This window comes from Amblyomma maculatum, chromosome 3 (genome assembly GCF_055883805.1).
Source record: "Amblyomma maculatum isolate TAMU_Amacu chromosome 3, ASM5588380v1, whole genome shotgun sequence".
Taxonomy (NCBI): Eukaryota; Metazoa; Arthropoda; class Arachnida; order Ixodida; family Ixodidae; genus Amblyomma; species Amblyomma maculatum.
In genome coordinates this window covers 50879560-50899315 of record NC_139346.1, presented here as the reverse complement: position 1 = coordinate 50899315, position 19756 = coordinate 50879560, and the positions used below count along the sequence as shown (strand labels likewise).

Here is a 19756-nt window from a genome sequence, read left to right as displayed (position 1 = left end):
CGCAGGAGGAGGGGGGGGTACACTCAGCGGCGAATGATGGGGGCAGGAGCGCGCGCAGCTACCGGAGCACACGAGGAAAAAAAAGGGGGTCGCCGGAGGCAGCGCTAGCAGCGACTGACTGACGTCGCTAGCTAGTCAACACAACGTGCTGCGTAGAACACCGTCGCCGCCATGCAGAAAGAGGAGACCTCCCCCCCTCTTCCTGAGTGGAGGCGAGGGTGCTCTCCGGTTGCGGAAACGCCGACCCGCTCCGCAAGTATGCGGGCGCACCGAGACGACCGGTACGGAGGGGGATACAATAGCGCTCGCATCCTTCATCCGCAGAAAGCAACCGTACAGCGGCGGATCACGGTGCGTGCATACCGTTCTCACTCGCTTCCAGGCTCGCTTCACTCGCTAGCGGCGTCAGCGAGTCGCTGCTATCTGTTCGTTGAGCAACGTTCCTATGGACCCACGCGCTGCCTCCCGCAACCTTCCGATAACTCAATTGCTCTCTTCATTTCTCGGATCACAAAGCTTCTTTCATGACAGCCAAGAACTGTTAGTGGAGTGTTTCTTGAAGGAATACGTGTGAAAAATTAAAAAAAAAGAAGTATGTAATTGTGCTTATGTGCCTTGCTCGAAATCCTTGCCTCTTTTTTCTCTGTAACCATTCTCCAGGCAAGGATGCTTGGAAAATCCAAGACCGCAGTGATCACGTTCGACGGCCCGATCTTGCCGAAATTCGTAATATACTGCGGAGGTGAACTACCGTGCTACCAGTACCGCCCCACGAGGCAAGTGTGCTACGTCTGTTTCCAGCAAGGACACCGCTCCGACGTGTGCCACACACCGGACATTATTGTGTGCGGACTGTGCGGAGATAAAAATCCCGCGAAAGACCATGTGTGCGAGCTCAAGTGCCTAATATGCGGTGAGGCACATCTCACCGGATCCAAAGAGTGCCCCGAGAGACTGAAAAAGGCAAGACCAAAGCCCAGCGGGGAAAGAGGGCGCAGAGGCCAACGCGGGCGACCACGCAAGCGATGGTTCAGCTCAGAAGGAGAGACCTCGAGGAGCCGATCAAGGTCCAATTCCTTCCCACCTCTGTCGCCGGCCGGTTCACAGGAGGGGAACAAACAAGAAAAGCAGAAAAAGAAGCTTTCCCAGCAAGGCGGCAGCAAGGTAAGCTGGGCATCTACCATTGATCCGCACTCGGTAGACAATAGTAACACAAACAATACAAACAACAAAAATATTCATGTCAAAGAAGCTAAAGACGCGAGCAGTGATGAACTCAGACGCGAGCTTGAACTCGCTCGACTCAAACAAAATGAGCTCGAACGCAAGGTCGAGGAACTAACAAAAACACTAAAGGCACAACAGCGGGAGCTTGAAATCACTAGAGCCTTTCCAAAACAGCCACAAGCATCCAACAATGGAGAACTTGAAACACGAATGCAACAGATGATGCAGGATATGATGCGGCAAATCCAATCTCAAATGCAACAGATGCAAGCACAATTTCAGGGGCAGATCTCAGAAATCAAAAGTGCTTTTCGAAAACAAAGACATAACGAAAACATTAGGGAAAGAGCGTACAACCGTCCAGCGTTAACGGCGTTCGCTGTCGAACAAGGCAACAGCAAGAACACGTAAACATGACCAAGACGCGTCAGCAAGACCAAGAAAACTTAGAAATTTGGCAATGGAACTGCAGAGGCTACCGCAAAAAACAGGCCCTACTAAAACAATACATAAACACACAGCTTACACCCCCCGATGTGATTGCGCTCCAAGAGACTGGAACCAGGCCCTCTTTACAGGGGTACGATGTTTACGAGAGCCAAAACGGGGGTAAAGCAGCCGTTCTAGTCATCAAAGCCATCACCGCAATCAGGCACGATACCATCGCCGACACGGACATCGAGCACGCGCTTGTCGAAATCATTCCGAAAAAGCGAAAGGGAAGGAGCACATTCGTACTGAACGTGTACAGCCCGCCAAGACAAAGAAAAGCCAAATTCTTTGAACTCTTCCACGGAGCGCACAAGCTGGCCAAAGAAAATGCACTCATTATCGTGGGAGATTTCAACGCCATGAACACGAGTTGGGGATACCGGAAGCAAGATATCAAGGGAAGAACATTAGCGGACGTAGCCGAATATTTTGGCTGTAAGCTAATCACAGATCCCGCGACCCCCACGAGAATCGGTAATAGTGTGAGCACGGACACTTGCCCGGACCTCACGTTCGTAAGGAAGAGCAAGGAGTCACAGTGGGAAAACATGATGGAAAACCTAGGTAGCGATCACTTTATCCTCCGGACGCGAATAGCATCGGAAAGGATAAGATGCCGGATCGGACATGCAAAACTCACGGACTGGAACGCGTTCCGCGGGGCTTGCAAAAAATCTGAAGGCGGCATTCAATCACTAGAAGACTGGAGCGGCATGTTGACAGAAACGCGAGACAAATGCACAAAAAGTGTAAGACGAACAACAACAACGCCCGAAGTAGACGGGCACCTTCTGCGCTTATGGGAAGCCAGACGCAGTCTCACCAAAAGATGGCGGAAGCAAAAACACAACAGGAAACTAAAACTAAAGATAGCAGAAGTTACGGCAAAAGCTGAAGAATACGCAGCGCTACTCGCGAGACAAAATTGGGAACAATTCAGCGACTCGCCTAAGGGAACCTTAGGTATGGCCAGAACCTGGAATCTCCTAAGAGCACTAATCGATCCGACCAAAACAAAATCAGAAAACAATAAAAGTATCCACAGATTCATCCACTCCTTCGAGGGTTCGGACACCGACCTTTTAGAGAAGGCACGAAAAAAATGTTTCGGTGATCGCAACCCCTCACGATACCAAGGAACCTATCGCGGAGCCGAAAACGAGAGACTCGACCGCCCAATAACTGTGGAAGATGTTTATGCGGCCATAAGGAATACGACCAGAAACACGGCAGCAGGAGCCGACAGAATCGACAATGCCCTGATCCGAAACCTGAGTGATGACCTCATACAAGAGCTCGTAAGCTTTCTAAACAAACACTGGGAGGCGGAGACGGTTCCCGAAGACTGGAAACACGCCGAAGTAATTATGATACCTAAACCTGGCAAACAGCTCAAAATTGAAAATCTCAGGCCCATCTCGCTCACGTCGTGCCTAGGCAAGCTTTACGAGCGGGTGGTGATGCTCAGACTGCAAAATTTCATGGAAGATAATGAACATGTACCCCATACCATGTTCGGCTTCAGAGCAAAACTCTCGACGCAGGACGTGCTGCTTCAAATACAAGAAGATGTGCTCCGCAACGTACCCGGAACAGGTGAAAATGTCATAATGGCCCTTGACATCAAGAGAGCATTGATAACGTCAGTCACGAAGCGATTCTTAGAGGCCTAGACGACTTGGACTGCGGACGCAGAATCCACGGGTACGTCAAAGCCTTCCTGTCAGATAGAACTGCCACCATCGGCATGGGAGACCTTCGATCGAACAAAATTCACGTGCCAAACAAAGGAACACCACAAGGATCAGTCATCTCACCTATCCTCTTCAATATAGCTATGATAGGTCTAGCACAAAAACTAGAGAAGATCGAAGGCATCAGGCACGCCATGTATGCAGACGACATAACAGTCTGGACGAACACCGGTTCCCTCGGGGAGAAGGAAGAAAAACTACAGGAAGCGGCCTCCTGTGTACAGAAATATCTCGGAGAAAGAGGACTCGCATGCTCTACCGAGAAATCGGAACTGCTTCGAGTGTGGAGAGGCAAACAAAACCGGACCGTCCCAACCAGTGAGAACCTGAAACTCAACATCTACCTGGAAGGAATGCCCATCCCTGAAAAGACAACAGTAAGAATATTAGGTATGTGGGTTCAATCGAACCAACGCAGTAGTCACACTTTTACCAAGCTCAAAACAACAACGCTACAAGTGACACGCATGATCACCCGCATCACCAACAGGCGGCATGGCATGCGCGAAGAGGACACACTAAAACTAGTTAGAAACCTGGTAGTGAGCCGAATTATGTACAGCCTGCCCTACCAGTGCCTCAACAAGAGTGAAATACAACAAGCGGATGCCCTGCTACGCAAAGCGTATAAGACGGCGCTCCGATTACCGCGCAACACGTCTACAGAAAAGCTCATGGCGCTTGGATTGCAAAACACATTCGAAGAACTACGCGAGGCGCAGCTTGAGTCGCAAAAACTCAGGCTGCTGCAGACAACGACTGGAAGAGCGCTCTTACAGAGACTCGGATACTGTGAGCAGATGCGAGAAATAGCGAGGACGGTAACGATCCCCGACGAACTTCGCAAGTCCCTCAAGGTAGCTCCAATCCCAAGAAACATGAACCCGAACCTCCACCAAGGTAGAAGAGAAGCAAGGGCCGATTTTATTCAAAAAACATACGCTCCTCAAGACACGACTGTGTATGCAGACGCGTCCTCGAGAGGAGGACACAACAAAATTGCAGTGGCCACGGTGGTCAATTCGTCTCTACGTGAAGTGACCAGCGCCTCTATCCGACACTGCACAGTAGCAGAGGCCGAGGAAGTAGCCATTTCTCTAGCGGTGGCGGAGGGCTATAGAGCTGGGCGGTCGCTAACGATACTCACGGACTCTCAAACAGCCTGTCGAAATTTCATGAATGGTAGGATTGGTCGTCACGCGCTCCGTATACTTCTCAAAGCGAGCGACAGAATTAACAACCACAAAGAAAACAAGACCAGACACAAAATTATATGGGTACCGGGGCACATGGGGGTGGCAGGGAACCTAGAGGCTGACAGGATAGCTCGAGCATACACTACTTTCCGAGCATCCAACGAGTCCGCGGAACTTTTGCCAACACCCAAGTCACACTCGGCCATACTAGAAAACTATAGAGGAAGAAGAATGCGATATCCCCCACCGCACAGTTCTCTCACCAGAGAGGAAACTGTCATATGGAGACAATTACAGGCGGGTTCATACCCAAACCTGCACATACTAAACAAAATGCACCCTACCATATACGCTGACAGATGTCCGTGGTGCGATGAAAAACCAACACTATATCACATCACATGGGCATGTCAAAACATAGATGTGGTCCCCAAAATTCGAAACCCGAGTGCGGAGCAATGGGAGACTCTGCTGTCCAGTGACCGCTGCGAAGACCAGCAAGGTCTGGTACAGCGAGCCCAACGGGCAGCAGCAGCCAGCGGAGCCCTGGACTGAGGGCAATCGACCATTGTGAAAAAGTGGACGAAGTCGACGGAGAAGACTCTTGTGGATACAACAAGCAGGCATCTCTGAAGACGTCTAAAACCGCCAAATAATATACGGCTAATAAAGTTTTTCCTCCTCCTCCTCCTCCTCTCTATTGGTTCACGGGAAAGGAAAGGCGCAGTATTTGTCACATTTGCTCTGTGAACACCTGAACCGCGCCGTAAGGGAAGGGAGGAAGGTGGGAGTGAAAGTGAAAAGACAGAAAGGGGAGCCGTAGTGGAGGGCTACGGAGTAATTTCGACCCCCTGGGGATCTTTAACGTGCCCTGACATCGCACAGCACACGGACGCCTCTTCGTTTTGCCTCAATTTATCGAAAAGATGAAACAGCTGATGAGCTGCGCTCAAATTTCGCATTAGGAAGTAACATAATCGTGGGCATTTTTTTTCTTTCGCAATCGTCTGTATTTCTTCCAGCAGCGGGTCCTATTCCGAATATTTCTTCTCGGTTCCTGATCTGCGTACAGAAAAATTTGGAGGACGCTTAAGCTTCGCCTTCAAGAGTGGAACGCGATAGCGTTATTGCACCTCGTCGAGAAAACTTACTAAACGCAAGGGTATTGGGGCATCCTCGCACCGGTACCCGCGCGGCCCGAAGGAGAGAAGCGGGTGAGCGAAGATAGTGATCTAAAGAAAGGAAAGACGCTTGATTCTACAACCTGTGAGGGTGCACGGCGAAACGTCAGGGCCGAGTGGCGCGCCACGTGTCGGGGCAGCGCCGCACATTGCGAGGAGGGGTTCTTCTGTGTTTGCCGCAAGATGGCTCTACATGTGCGCAGAGCGCAGAAGAAATGTAGCGGAAACGTACTTCGCTACTCTTGTAACTGCGACTTCTGTAAGTAACATGCTCATAATTACCGATATACACTGCAGTATAACGTTCTACGGCATGTTTCTAAGGCAACACCGCATTCACTAGAAGCGCTTTTGTACCGCTTTCAAGCATGGAACTCGTGGCTGAGTGGCACTTAATAAAACACTTGTTGTTCATGTATACCTCGGAAATAAAAAATAACTCGTGGCTGAGTGGTAGCGTCTCCGTCTCACACTCCGGAGACCCTGGTTCGATTCCCACCCAGCCCATCTTGGAACTTGCTTTTTATTTATGAAGTGCATGCCGGGATTTATCGCCCACTGGACGCCGACGACACCGGCTTTTCTGCGACACGAGCTCCTTAGCGCTACCGCGTTAAAAAAAGCTATAATAATGGTGTTCGTTTTATAGATATTTTGCTGCGCACTGAACTTAAACTACAAAATGGCCCACCGGTGAAGGCTTCTCCTATCCTCTTCCGCATACCGCGCGTGCAGCAGATTCGTCCGGTCGTGTACGGTGCGCGCGCTGAAGACATTTTTATTGCGAAAGCAATACTAGTTTCACTTTTCAGCCCTTCGCGTAGCGAGACGGTAGATACCAGTAACCTTTAGTGGGACCTTTGGCGCGCCGCTAAGCACAGCTGCGCAAAAACAGGGGCCCCAACTCGCGCCAACTCGCGAGGCGGTAGCTACCAACCGCGGCCTAACTCCCGCTCCTTCCACGAGATGCGCTACAGTCGGAGTGACGCCATCCCATCTGCCGCAAAAACAGGGGCCCCAGCGGCGTCGGCTCGCGAGGCGGTACCCCTCCTAGACACGGTAGTTACCAGCCGCGGTCTAACTCCGCTCCCTCCGTGGGGGAGCGCTACAGCCGGAGTGACGTCATCCCTGAGACCGTTGTAAAACCGTTTAGAACGACGTTTGGGGCGCCGGTTCGGGTACGCCCTTACACACCGAGAGTTAAGCCCAGCGTCGATCTACAGCCGGGCGGAGCTGCAGTCGTGCCACATGCTCCTAAAGCTAAGAAGAATTATGGGGCTGCAGCCGCAGCTACCTCTGGGGGTGGGGTGCAACGTTAGATACTATAGGAGGTGGCCAAGCGGCAGGTGGAACCAACGCAGTCTCCAGGGATGCTTTCATTTCTGATGGTGTAAAGAATGCCGTTACAGCCGATGCCGGGGCGGCAGTTGTATATTCTGCCTTAACCTCACCCACAACCAAGTATATTGTTGCAGCCACGGCACTCCTTGCCTCGCTACTAGTTATACATAGAATAACCAGGTAGCACCCCCAAATAAACAATAGTTGAACCATATGCCGTGGCTAGAGTGAATAACTGCATGCCCATAAGCATAACCACAAGCACCACAAGCACCATACCCAGCTACACCACCAGCTGAACCTAGGCGTAGCCATAGCTATTGCTTTCGCAACTACCAGGATTAACCAAGCTAAGCCATTGCCAATTTTTTCCTCCATGGCATCCTCAAGCGGGGTGCACTACCTCACATCGGCAAGAAAGTCCAAATCGTCAGTTTTGGAAAAGCGAATGAAATGAGCGAAAGAATTATGTTTACAACACGCCGGATCAGAATGGCTGCCATCTAAAGGGGCTTTACTGCTGTCTTGCTTTCGGCGCCCTCTCTCGCTTGTTCGGTATCTTGCGAGATATCCCATAGACGGTCTAGGTGCGCGCAGCGCGTACGCAAGGTTCAGTCACACACACGTCCGTGGAACTCAAGCTGGCCCGTCACGTTCTGCGCATGCGCACCGCTCACTCTTTACGAGCTCCATCAGTGCCTCCTTGAGTTATTCGTGCCTGCAGCGTTGGGGGTTTTGCCTCCCGCCATATCTCCCTCTACTGCCACCCCCTATCCCAATAGACGTAGTTCTGGCAGTGGTAAGGCGCTTGACTACTGTGCCGGAGTACCTGGGTTCGAACCCGACCTCGGCGGCTGCGTTTTGATGGAGGCGAAACGTAGAGGCGTCCGTGTGCTGTGCGATGTCAGCGCACGTTGAAGATCCCCAGGTGGTCGAAAGTACTCCGTAGCCCTCCACTACGGCTCCTCTTTCCCTCTTTCCACTTTCACTCCTACCTTCCTCCCTTCCCTTACGGCGAGGTTGAGGTGTCCACAGAATGCAAGTGAGACAGTTACCGCGCCTTTCCCTTCCTATAAACCAATCAATCATAGCGTATTTCTGGCTCCGCCTCGCGGCCACGTCGCTGCAGGTACTTCTCCAGGAGGCATTGGCTCCACGCACGTATTACAGTGAATTTAGCCCGTACAGCCTCTACGTGCGTGTAGTCGTCTACAGTGGTGGCTCGCGCAGATACACGACTGCACGAGCAGCGTCTTGCTTTATCCATTTTTTCACTGAACTTTGAACGTGAGGTTTTAATGCCCCCAGAGGCGAGTAGCATTCGGTAAAGACTTTTTACCCCTGCCTTTGCTGCGTGTTTTACTGGCTGCGTCGCATAACCCACTAACGTTTGCTATATGTGATTTAACAGCTGCTATCACTGTGAGGTTCTTATTGTCAGCTGAACAATTTCTGTAGATATATTAAATGTTGAAGTTGCTGTAAATTTTTAACCTCTCATAGACTCCTCTCATTGACAATTGAAGCGCGAGTGAAGCAGTGGAATTGCGCACAGCAAAACGAGATTTTAGAAGGAGGGAAGGAAACTGTATAGCAGTTTACATTCCCTTCGCAGGCGCTGCCTCCTATGCAGTAGCAATCGCCGTTTGAATTTCTCACCTAAGGTCTTATAGCTTTGTGTGTACCATTGCAGTTATCCCGTTCGAGTTTCACATTCACGGTACATTGCTTGTTCGCAAGCGTCTGGTCTCGCCGTGCCTGGTTTGCAAGACGCTGAGACGATTTTGTTATCGCGGAGATTACATGAAGACCATGACAGATGAACGAAAAGTGGTCACGGTTCAGTTTTTTTGTTTTCGTGAAGCATCTATATGTGCAACCATGAATTAACGAAGCCTGCTTTCGATGCAACACAGCTTCACGCATTTATGCACTTCGTGAAATCACTCAAACCATGTGCTTTATATTCATGTGCTTGAAGAATTCACTTGATTAATATTATTCAGAAGGGCACCTCTATGCATTATCTACAGAATCTACCTACATGACGCGCAACGAAATACAGGTAACGACCACGGAGTAGAACATTGCTATAATGAGGCGGTTGAGGACACCGTAACATTTAAGTTAACGCAAAACTTGTCAGTACAAATTCCCGTAAAGCAAAGTTGGCATAGCGGTTACGGTGTTCATTCTTCCCTTTTCCGAGCATCGTTTGGCGTCCGTCATTGTTGGCCTTGTTTTTCGTTAAAAAAATTAATGACCCGCAAATAGTGCGTCACTGTGACGTCACACGTTTTTGTACCGTCACAACGCCATGTGATTGTTTTGCATCACAGTTCGAAGGGGTGCCACGAAACTGAAACCTCTATTTTTTTAAAAGTAGCGACAGGTCTTGATCCAGCCGCCCCTCCCTCTGATTGGCCGGTTGGCTCCACGTAACCTTTTCGCCGCCAAGCTCCGCCCAAAGGGTCCAGCGTTACCCGCTGCTTCGCTGAAATGCACGGCCACCTGCGCTTGCCATTGTGATATTGGCCTATTAGTTAAACAAAAAGTACTTCAAGTGCCTATATTGCAGTTTTACGAGTGTATATGCAGTACGTTATGCTTAAGCGGACGCAAGAATTACACCTCTGAACTCAAATATTGAAGCGTACGCGTGGCATGCGGCTGCGCCGGGCTGTTGTGCTTTCAGCTGTCGGAACCGTGCGGAAGACGCGAAAAAGTTATTTTTCATTTCTCGCGGGGACGATAATAGCAACAGAAGGAAGCTATGGCCTCATAGGATCGGGCGCGAGATTTTAATGGCCACGAAAAACACTCGACTATGTGAAGCGATTTCTGTCTGCTTAAAGAGCCGTTCGCTTGCCCGGGTTGGCCCTTGTTTGGCCATATGCTATTTCATGAGCAAAATATCAAGAACGATATGCCTATGAAGCCATTTCTTGCACTGTGGATGTCTAGTGAAAAGTCACTGCCGTTTCGCGCCCCTTCCTTTCCCCAAACTGATTCGGACTGTAATATAACGCGTGGAATCCACTGTGTCAAAATTCTCAGAATGAAAAGGCAATGCCTGATAATGCTTATTATGAAAATTGAGTCCCTACAATTGATCACTTTATTTAGATAAATAAAACATTACATTATAAAAAGGGAAGGGTCCAAATGTGCCAAAATGATTAAAATTGAAAGTCAGTATGTTCCTATGCTACATATCGGTGTATGAAAATTAAAAAACAAAACTTTGTAATATAAAAAAGCGTAAAAACAACCGTGTGTGTGAAACGCTATTGAGCCCTTCTTTCAGCGGAGAAGCCTCGCGGCGTTGCATCGAACGCGAACAAGTTCCGCTAAACGCGCACAGGGATCAAGTTTCAAGAGGCGGCATCCAAACGCACTGGTGACTATATTGCCCGGCAGGCTATAAGGAAAACAATATCAAGCAAATAAAGAATAGAAAAGTGAGAAAACATTATTCGTGCGCTTTGTATCGCGTCATACCCGATTTTATTTTTGTAGTTGTTAGAAGATATACCTGCGTTGGTAACACACAGTTGCAGAGAAATTGACTTTTTCTCAAAAATAAAGCTGTTGGAATACTGTGTAAACGAAATAAACTCGAGCCAAAAAAGTGTGTAAAACGGAGCACACCCAAACGGTTACAAACGCTATGACCTCGACTTCATTAGAACTTCCTGCTCAACAACGTTCCCAAAAGTTGCAGAAAATTCGGTCCACTTATTTTTAAGTAAGAAAACGATACCAATAAATTTACTGAAATATAATTTCCACTTCAAGTTCGCTACTGATATAAATGCATAATTAATGAACAGTTTCCTAGCCGCTGCACTGAGGCGAATATTTAAGAAAAATGAGCTGGCTCGTTTAACGCACGCGTTTATTTATTTTATTTTTTTTTACGTTTATGCGGCACACGCACGGTAGAGTTGAAGAGGCGTCCGTGGGCTGTGCGACGTCAGCGTTGTTGTTGTTGTTGTTGCTGTGGCTGTAGGAAGAAAGAAAAGAAAATGCACGGGCCTGCTACTGGCTCTGTAGCTGAGCCACCTCCGCTGCCTCGTGCAGATAGAACTTAGATAAGAAAGAAAAGGAAGAGGTAAAGAAAGACGCGCGCCGCAACAACAGCCGTCGTCCACCACCAGCGGTGGCGTGTGCAATGACGGCCTAGAACAGATAAACATTCGGTGCCAGGCTAGCCCCCGTCGCAAGCGGCGGTGACCCACCTGTACCAGCCCCATCAGGGGAGACATCGTTAAAGATCCCCAGGTGGTCGAAATTACTCCGTAGCCCTCCACTACGGCTCCTATTTCTCTCTTTCCACTCCCACCTTCCTCCCTTCCCTTAGGGCGCGGTTGAAGTGTCCACGGAAAGCAAGTGACACAGTCACCGCGCCTTTCCCTTCCTATAAATCAATCAGTTTTTAAGTTATTACTCCTATCGAAGCTTCTTGAGCAGGATTGGACAAAAATCTGTTGAACTGACCGGTTTATGTATGCACCGAGCGCGGCTTCGTGAGTACGCGATATGCACGAAAGAGTGCGGCGCTTCGTCTGCTAGCGCTGCCTCCTGGACCCTTCGAGAGTGCGCTCGTGTAGTTTTCGCTACCTTTAAAAAAATAGCGGAGTGTTAGAAGCCTGGCAGGCGACTGTGGGATTTTCGCTACTGCGGGATCCTTCTACCATGCAGATGGCACGAATTTTGCTGCGGTTTGCAAATTTGTGCTGCTTTCGGGTGGATGGAGCACGCTGTCAAGGCGTACTTTTGAAACGCAGCGGAATTTCATTTTTCCCACATAAGACGGGCTACGTAGCACATTTTATGCCGAGGCTCACTTTAGACGAGGTAGCTCGTCGACAACACCTGGGTGGGAGCATTATATTTACGCTCTTTTTATTCATTCATTTATTAATCTTTTCATACGGCGGTGTGATCTTAGCGAAGCGGATAAAGATAGAAACTATAAACTAAATGTGCAAGGTGCAGCAATGCGTAACAGAAGACGCATTAAGTCACTCGTTATTGCAAGCGCAAGCAGCCTGTAGCTGAAACGGGACACAACAGAAAAGACAACCATGGCAGAAAATAGCCAATACAGTAAAGTCAGTCGCTACGTAAAAACAAATGCGATTCAGATAATGGCAGTCAATCTTAGGTTGCAATGTCGTTTGCTGAATTATTCCATTCATTATTACTTTTAGGGAAAAAACCGAAAACATGAAGCAATTCTTTTTTGTAATTATTTATGGGGTTGTTGTCAACAAGTGGCTTTTGTGCATCTTAACGAGCCAAAAAAGTAAGGATGCGCGAAGTCTTATTGTTATAGGGATCATTTATATGTTTAAAAAAATTTAAGCGGCATATTCTGTCGCTTTGAGCGGCGGGCGGCAATCTGCTTCCTTCTTACGGGTTCAAAGAGATGTTTAAAATGTAAATTATTTAATTTAGCCCAATTATTTATGTAGGCGTAACGAAAAGTGCCGGTATATACTTTGTATGACATCTAAGTGCATTCCCAGCGATTAGGAATAGCGCTTAGGGTTAGGTTAAATTATTATCCTATTAGCTGGGATGGCCAGCTTCTGTGCGGGATAGTATGTATGAAGGTGTGTGTGTGCGGGGGGGGGGGAGTATTTCGACTTTCTTACACTGCTTTTTTCTTCTGTTCTTTTTTCAGACTGAAAAAGAAAAGGCTGCTGGAAGCAGAAAACCAAAGAAGAGCCAATCGACATGGTATTGCAATCTTAATGCGAAACGGCGGAAGAAAGAGAACGAAAAGCTGAGAAACGAGTTCGCGAACTTAGCCAAAGAATTTGAGGAGATTGAACAATTTCAACTCGTCACTGAGCCCCTGCACGAGACGTGGCACAGGGTGCGGGGTAGCTCACTTAGTCCCAATACGCCCCCTCCAAGACCTCGCGAAGCAAGCGTCAGCTTGCCGCACGGCAGCGTTCTGTCGACATCTCTCAAAACAGTCTCCCTATCTGACAGTACGCTGAGTATCTCAAGCAAAGCATCAGAGTCCAAGCGGGTGACGTTCCGACTGAAAGACAGTCCTGCAGTCTCCAATGGCGAAAAACCTGTGTCTCCCATAAGGCGACCACTCAGCGGACGTGCGCGGGACAGTGACGACGACCAGGGACCGCCCAATGAAGCAGACGACTCATACAGCCTTTCCTCGGACAGCTCTAGCTCTGAGCGAAAAAATGAATGGTGGAGGCCCTCCGTAGCGCACGGCAAACCACGCACGTTGTCTTCAAAGAATCGCTCGAGCAGTGCAGAAAGTTCGAGCACTTCGACGTCGCTCACAAAAGCTGAGGTCATCAGGAAGCGCAGGGAGAGAATCGAACGCCAGCGCCTCCTTGGGGAAGAGATTCGTGTTAGCAGACTCCGGAGTTCCAGCGAGGAGTCCACCGGTAGCGAGAACGTCTGGGCCAAGCCTGCAAGCTCGCAGCGCCATTCGTGCAGATTCAGAAGGAGGAGCCGCCAGGACGAGCCTCCGGCAGACAACAAGGGTGATGTTTTAGAGCGTTCTCTACTCGTGACTTGCGTGAAGGTCGTGTTATTCCTCGAATCGTAAACTATGGTCGCCATGGAAACTGCGCGAGTCCATCACATAGCAACGGCGCGTACCACGGGACCTCGGTTGTAATTAATAATTGGTTCACTGGAAGGGAAAGGCGCTGTAACTGTCTCACTTGTTTTCTGTGGACACCGCAACCGCGCCGTGAGGGAAGGGAGGAAGGTGGGAGTTAAAGTGGAAAGAGAGAAAGAGGAGCCGTAGTGGAGGGCTACGGTGTAATTTCGACCACCTGGGGATCTTTAACGTGCGCTGACATCGCACAGCACACGGACGCCACTTCGTTTCGCCTGCATCGAAACGCAGTTGTTCGCCAGCAACAGTAGAGAGGTGAGGGGGAATGGAGAGCGCAGTCTAGAGAGATTCTATACTAGCGTGGTTCTTGGTGAGATGCTAGATGACGCAGTATCTGTCACACACACTTCTGTATGAGCACCTGAACCGCACGATAAAAGAAGGGCAGATAGAGCAAAAAAGAGATAAATAGCTGCCAGAGTGGAGGGCTCGGGAATAATTCCGACCGCCCGAGGATCTTTTACTTGCACTGACATCAAATCATCAGTACCCGCAGTCGAACTAGATTCCTTGCGAACGCCATTCTTTAGCTTGCGCCACATCAAATAGGAGTGGCAAGAGCGGGTGCTAGGTTTGGTTGTCCAGCCACACTGTGCGGATAGCGGCCGCTAAATTTAGCGCGCTGCCGCCATTTTTCGGAGCCCGCCAGTATGGCAGCTCTTTCGCTCTTTGAATCCCTCTTCCCTCGTCCTTTAAGGTATTGTGCAGGTAGGTGTCCACAAGAAGTTTGCGAGATACTGAGCCTTTAATTTATTTTAGACCAATTTACAATTTTAATAATAAGCATAGAATCTTCGGCAGTTTACTATAGTGATCTCACTGTTTTGTTCGTAATCGAAGAACATGCAAGAGATCGATTAAATGAACATTGAAGCGAGCGTCTTAAGAGCTATCGCTGGACATGCGTTCGACAACGTTGAACCCCTCTTTTTTTTTCTGGCATCGATTTTCTCACTACGTTAATTAGGCCTTGCAGTAGTGCAAACAAGTACGCTGTTACGTCAACACTGAACAACTGGGCTCTCATTACACAGGTGTTTGGGTGTGCACATTTGCAGTAGGTATTTTGTGGGCGAAAGAAAGAACGTAGTGCTATTTCCTGGTGTGAAGCTTGGCTCATCTACCCTGAATTAATATCCGTTTCGCTGTCACTGCTCGGAGATCGCTCACTGACAAAATCTATTTTCGTTTTCCTTTTCAGGTGTAACTAATGAAAGGAGCTCACGCAGAAGATTGTGGTCAGCACATTCCCTGGATGTTTCCCCTCTGTCTACGCGAGTGCATGACGACGATGAAGACCCCTTTACTTCCTCGCGCCAATTGCAATCTCTCCCAAGAGGTGGCGCCTCTCGCCATTCCTCTTCTACTCCCATCTTTCCACTCATCGGGGAGAGCCGCCTTAAGGGAAAATCATCAGTGCACCCGTCGCACTCTACTCCTCTGGAGGGCAAAATGCTTTCCACTGACAAGGGTGTGAAGCGCTTCTTCAGCTTCGACTCATTCCCGGTCAGCACGCAGAGGCGATCATCCGGCCATAGCTCACGAATCCTCGGCAGGGGAGAGGATGCAGTTCAAACAAGGCTTTCGGCTCATGACACTGGTACGTGACTCCGCACAGGGAGTAATTTCACGGGAATTCTTTCAAATGTCGGGAAGCGAATTATTTCACGCAAAACTGCCAAGAGAGTGTGCGGGAAGAGAACCTCGAGAATTGACAAAAAGTGTATGACTTATTTCTTGTTCGCAGTTGAAGCAGGTGGTGTGGTGCGCTCGAGCGTCACCGCAGCACCGGAGCCCAGCTTCGGGTATCCCCACACGGCACTGCACATGAGCTCTGGAATCGCGGACAGGTGAGCTGACGGCCTTTGCCAAGTTTGGAGCGCGCTCGTAACAGGCCACTGGGGACAAACTGATGCTGTCGTGTACTTACTGACCACCGAGTTATAACGAAAGTTTTTTTTTTTTGTTAACAACGTTTTTAAGTGCTAGAGAGTAAAAACCTATGAAATACAGGCATCGCCGCGGTCACCAAATATCGCAAGTTAAAGGTACACTAACGAGAGCTGTATGAATGTTCGGCTTCGCTTTTTTTTTTAATTTTCTGGATCTTCGTGGATAAATTGTCTTAGTCGCTAACAACGTAGTCGTAAATTAAGCCATGTCAATAAAAATACACGCATATACTTTGCTTTCGCGACAGTTAACCTCATCAATCCACGGTGGCCGATGATTCCTGTATTGTGCAGGCACCCAAAGAAATATTCGTTTTCTTGGATACCATGCCAATAATAGTTTGATAGAAACGCTACGTTATTGCGGTTCAGAAAGTATCTCACCGACACAACAAGCCCGATGCAAGAGCGAGGGCGCCAAGTCACCACGCGACTGGCTGAAACAGTTGTCCCACGCATTTGGTGACTCCTGCTATTCCATGTGGTGAGTATAAAACCAGGGGCTGGATCCTACCCTTTTAATCTAATTTCAACAGCAAAGATCCCAGACAGGGCAATAATCTGAAATTTATGTGAATGATCGGAGCTTATGGATTGAGCTCACTCAATTAAAAGACGCCTTTAAAATTCTCTTGATTGCGCCATTAAATTTACACTAGTCTTTTTTTCGGAGACTTCATTCTCTATTTTCTTTTTTTTATTGGTTTGTCGTAAATAACACTAATAGTCACAGCCAATAAAGCTGCAAATTAGGCCATGACAATGGGAAACCTGCAGTGCCTACATGGCGCCGTAATTGTTTCGCAGCGTGTGCGCGCATGTGTCGCCGCTTGGTTCACGATAAACGACCGAGCATATTCAGCACTATTATATATGTGCGTATGACAGATAAAGTCCTTGCCCAGGAGCTCTCGATGTAGCTTAGTTATCTGACGCACCATGCAAAGCTTCGACAGAGCGTACAATCTCATCCCTGTAAGCTCATGCGGGTGGCATGGTAACGCCTATGCGAAAGTGCCTCAAAATATTTGCTTAGGATATGCGTTACGGTGGCGCGATCGACACAGCAAACTTCATTGCAGGCTGCCTGCCTGTACTCTATGATTTCGCGAGGCTAAATCGCATCACTATGCGGTGGCCAATGAAAACGATATAAAAGCTGAACTTCTCCTTCCAACGACCCGCACGTGTTACTCCGTGTGATAACAACGACGTGTCGCGTGGAGCAGACACACTGGCGGGTGGCTACAGCCAATTGTAACGGAGAGCACCTACGTCGTGGTGACATAAGAGGGCTCTTCCGTGCCGCTAAGGTTCTGCTGCCGACTCGGCCGCATGGGCCGTCCAGCACTGCGAGCCAAGACAGCCTGTGCCGGCCGCCGGCGTTAGAAAAATATTATTTAGTATTATTTCTTCATGTTCATAACGCCCTTAGATACAGGACTGGCAATAGCAAGTAAATTTAGAAGATCGTTAGCCAATACGAAATTGTTATCAGTGATAACTGCGAGGCAAGCGAGTGTTTTCATACAGCCACTTAGCTGCTGCTGCGATCGCCTGGCTTGTGCTGCTCCGCTGTTGGAGACGTCCCGCAACTTGAGCTTATTCTTATCCTTATTTAGCGGGGAGGAAATTCAAACCTTTGTTACAGAGCTGATCCACCCGAAGCGCCATCCGCTGCATATTTGGTGCGAAGCTGACTAGGCGTATCGACGACTATAGGACAGGCAGGGAGTAGCGCTGTTCGTCGCCGAAACCGCCGCACTTCTGCAGGCATGCCCCTGTTGCACGAGTACAGCAGGCAGTGATTCTGATAACATTGCTCTTTTGTCTTTTCATGAAGCCAAGCAGCGCTCAGATACTGCTGCGCTTCGACGCTGGCTGTGGCTAATTGCGATAATTGTGATAATTTTGCTGGCACTACATCTGTATTCTTACCGTCAAAAGAGTTGCGATATCTTGGCAGTAGGATACATACACCTAGGTAATTCTGACGTTGTCGATAATTGAGTTAGCACTACCTCTGTGTTCTTACCTTCAAAAGCGTTGCGATATCTTAGCATTAAGACACATGCACACGGGTAATTCTAGCGTTGTTCAGTGTTCGTCCCGCGTCTGTCTTTTTTGTGCTGTGTATTTTGCGCTGAAATATCTGCTCGTCGTACCAAGACTAACTAGCTCATCTTTCCACGTTAACCGGTCGTGGGCTGAGCTTGAGGGAATCTGCACGCCGGTGCTTCATTTAACATAGGTGTATACATCATGCAAATACGCCATGCATAATTTTGGGCGCATTCACCAGGCGGCGTGGCGTAGAACAGTGGTAGTTGATAGTCGTGTGGTGCGGACGCGTGTTCCATCGCTCCTCCGATTACACGTGGCTACCGGAAACGGACGGACTGGCGACAGCGGGAGCTTCCGAAGCGTCAAATAGATGAGTTCTTTCTTTTATTAACTTTATTTCGTTTTCAGCTAGTTAGGTTAGGTGCAGCCTAAAGAATAGATTTTAGCTCTTGGTCCTAGCGGCCTGGTTTTCCGTGCCGGCAGCTAGGTTTTCTTGGCGTTCATTATTTAGCTATCTTGTTTAGATAAATAATATTTTTCTAGGCTATTGGCATTCGCAGAATTGGTTTTTAACGCGTGTTTGCTAGTCGTTTCTTGTGTCTTCTTTTGGCAATTTGTATATTCTGAGAATTCGTAATAGATATAGTTCAGTCGATGAGCGCTTAAGATATGCAATCAAAAGAAGGTAAAGTGTACCCAGTGTGAGGCGCAGGTTAATCTCAAGGAAACGCGTTTTGACTCTGTAGGGGAAGCGGAAGGCAGCGACTTTTTGTGTCGGTGTTGCGTGCTGAGTGCGCGTCTAGATAAATTTGATCAAGGAAGGGGCAGTTTAGTGTCTCGTGTGGATGACTTAGAAAATGAAGTACGTTTGTTAAGGGCGGAAAATCAGAAACTGCTTGGACAGCTTCCTGAAATGAAAAAAAAAAACACGGGGCCGACTTTATCCTTGGAACCAACGAGGACGAGCATTCCAATGCGGGCCACGTGGCTGTGGCCAGCACTGGCATGGAAGGCATAAGCAAAGTAGGTCAGGCGGATCCGAACCGTCAGTTATTTAGAAGCAGCTAAGAAGCCGGAAAAAAAGGAAGAAGTAAGGAAGCATGAAAATCCCAGAGATAAGGACACAGATAACCGAAAGTGGGAGCCAACAGTTGGGAGAGGGAGAAAGAAGGCCCAGGTGCTTATCGCCGGAGATTCTAACATGAACAGGTGCAAGCGAGATATCTTGGAACGTGTAAAGTGTGATAAGAGAGTGTTGGTTGGAGCCTTCCCAGGGAGAACAATGAGGGCAGTGCTGAAAGAGAGTAAAAATGGGCTGTTGAAGAATTCCGCAGAGCGCAGTATGGTAATAGTAGCCGTGGGGCTAAACGATGTCCTAAATGGTGACGCTGCAGGAGTGGTGGAAAGTTTAGCTAAGGGAGTTGATGAGATCAGGGAGATAGCACAGCAAACGCAGATAGCTGTATGCACAGTACCAGAGGTGCTAGGATTGAACGGAAAGCTGGAAAAGGACGTGGTGACAGTTAATCAGGACATAGGAAAGTTAAGCCTGGAGAAGCGTTTCGAAGTGGTTGAGGTAAACAGGGAGGTACATAAAGCAGGTTTTAGTAGGGCTTTTCAGAGAGATGGCATTCATTTTAACAGAAGGGTGGGAGCAGAGATCGGCTGGCGCCTGGCAGGCAGGGCTGTAGCTTTTTAAGGGGGTCCGCGAGGACTCCGTGCACACAGGTAGTTAGAAGTGAAGCAGAAGAACGTGTAATAATGGAGGCTAAGCCCCCCAAAATGGCAAAGAGTAGGTCGAGAAATAAAAGCACAAAAAAGAAATTTAGCACTAGGATTAGCTACATAAACATGCAAGGAGGTAGAAAAAGAGCGAAAT

General features: G+C 48.6%; 1 protein-coding gene and 1 long non-coding RNA gene across 2 annotated transcripts in view; one reads left to right on the top strand and one right to left on the bottom strand.

Annotated features, from left to right (window-relative positions):
- Positions 1 to 19756, top strand: part of LOC146194735 (uncharacterized) — an 83704-nt gene that overhangs the window by 12990 nt on the left and 50958 nt on the right. The window contains exons 3-5 of the mRNA XM_084597520.1: positions 12884 to 13721; positions 15063 to 15461; positions 15609 to 15711. Coding sequence (XP_084453646.1) covers positions 12884 to 13721; positions 15063 to 15461; positions 15609 to 15711 — 1340 coding nt within the window. The remainder of the gene's footprint in view (positions 1 to 12883; positions 13722 to 15062; positions 15462 to 15608; positions 15712 to 19756) is intronic.
- The window catches only part of LOC146194736 (uncharacterized), a 94260-nt gene that overhangs the window by 72015 nt on the left and 2489 nt on the right, over positions 1 to 19756 (bottom strand). The gene's annotated exons all lie outside the window — the stretch shown is intronic.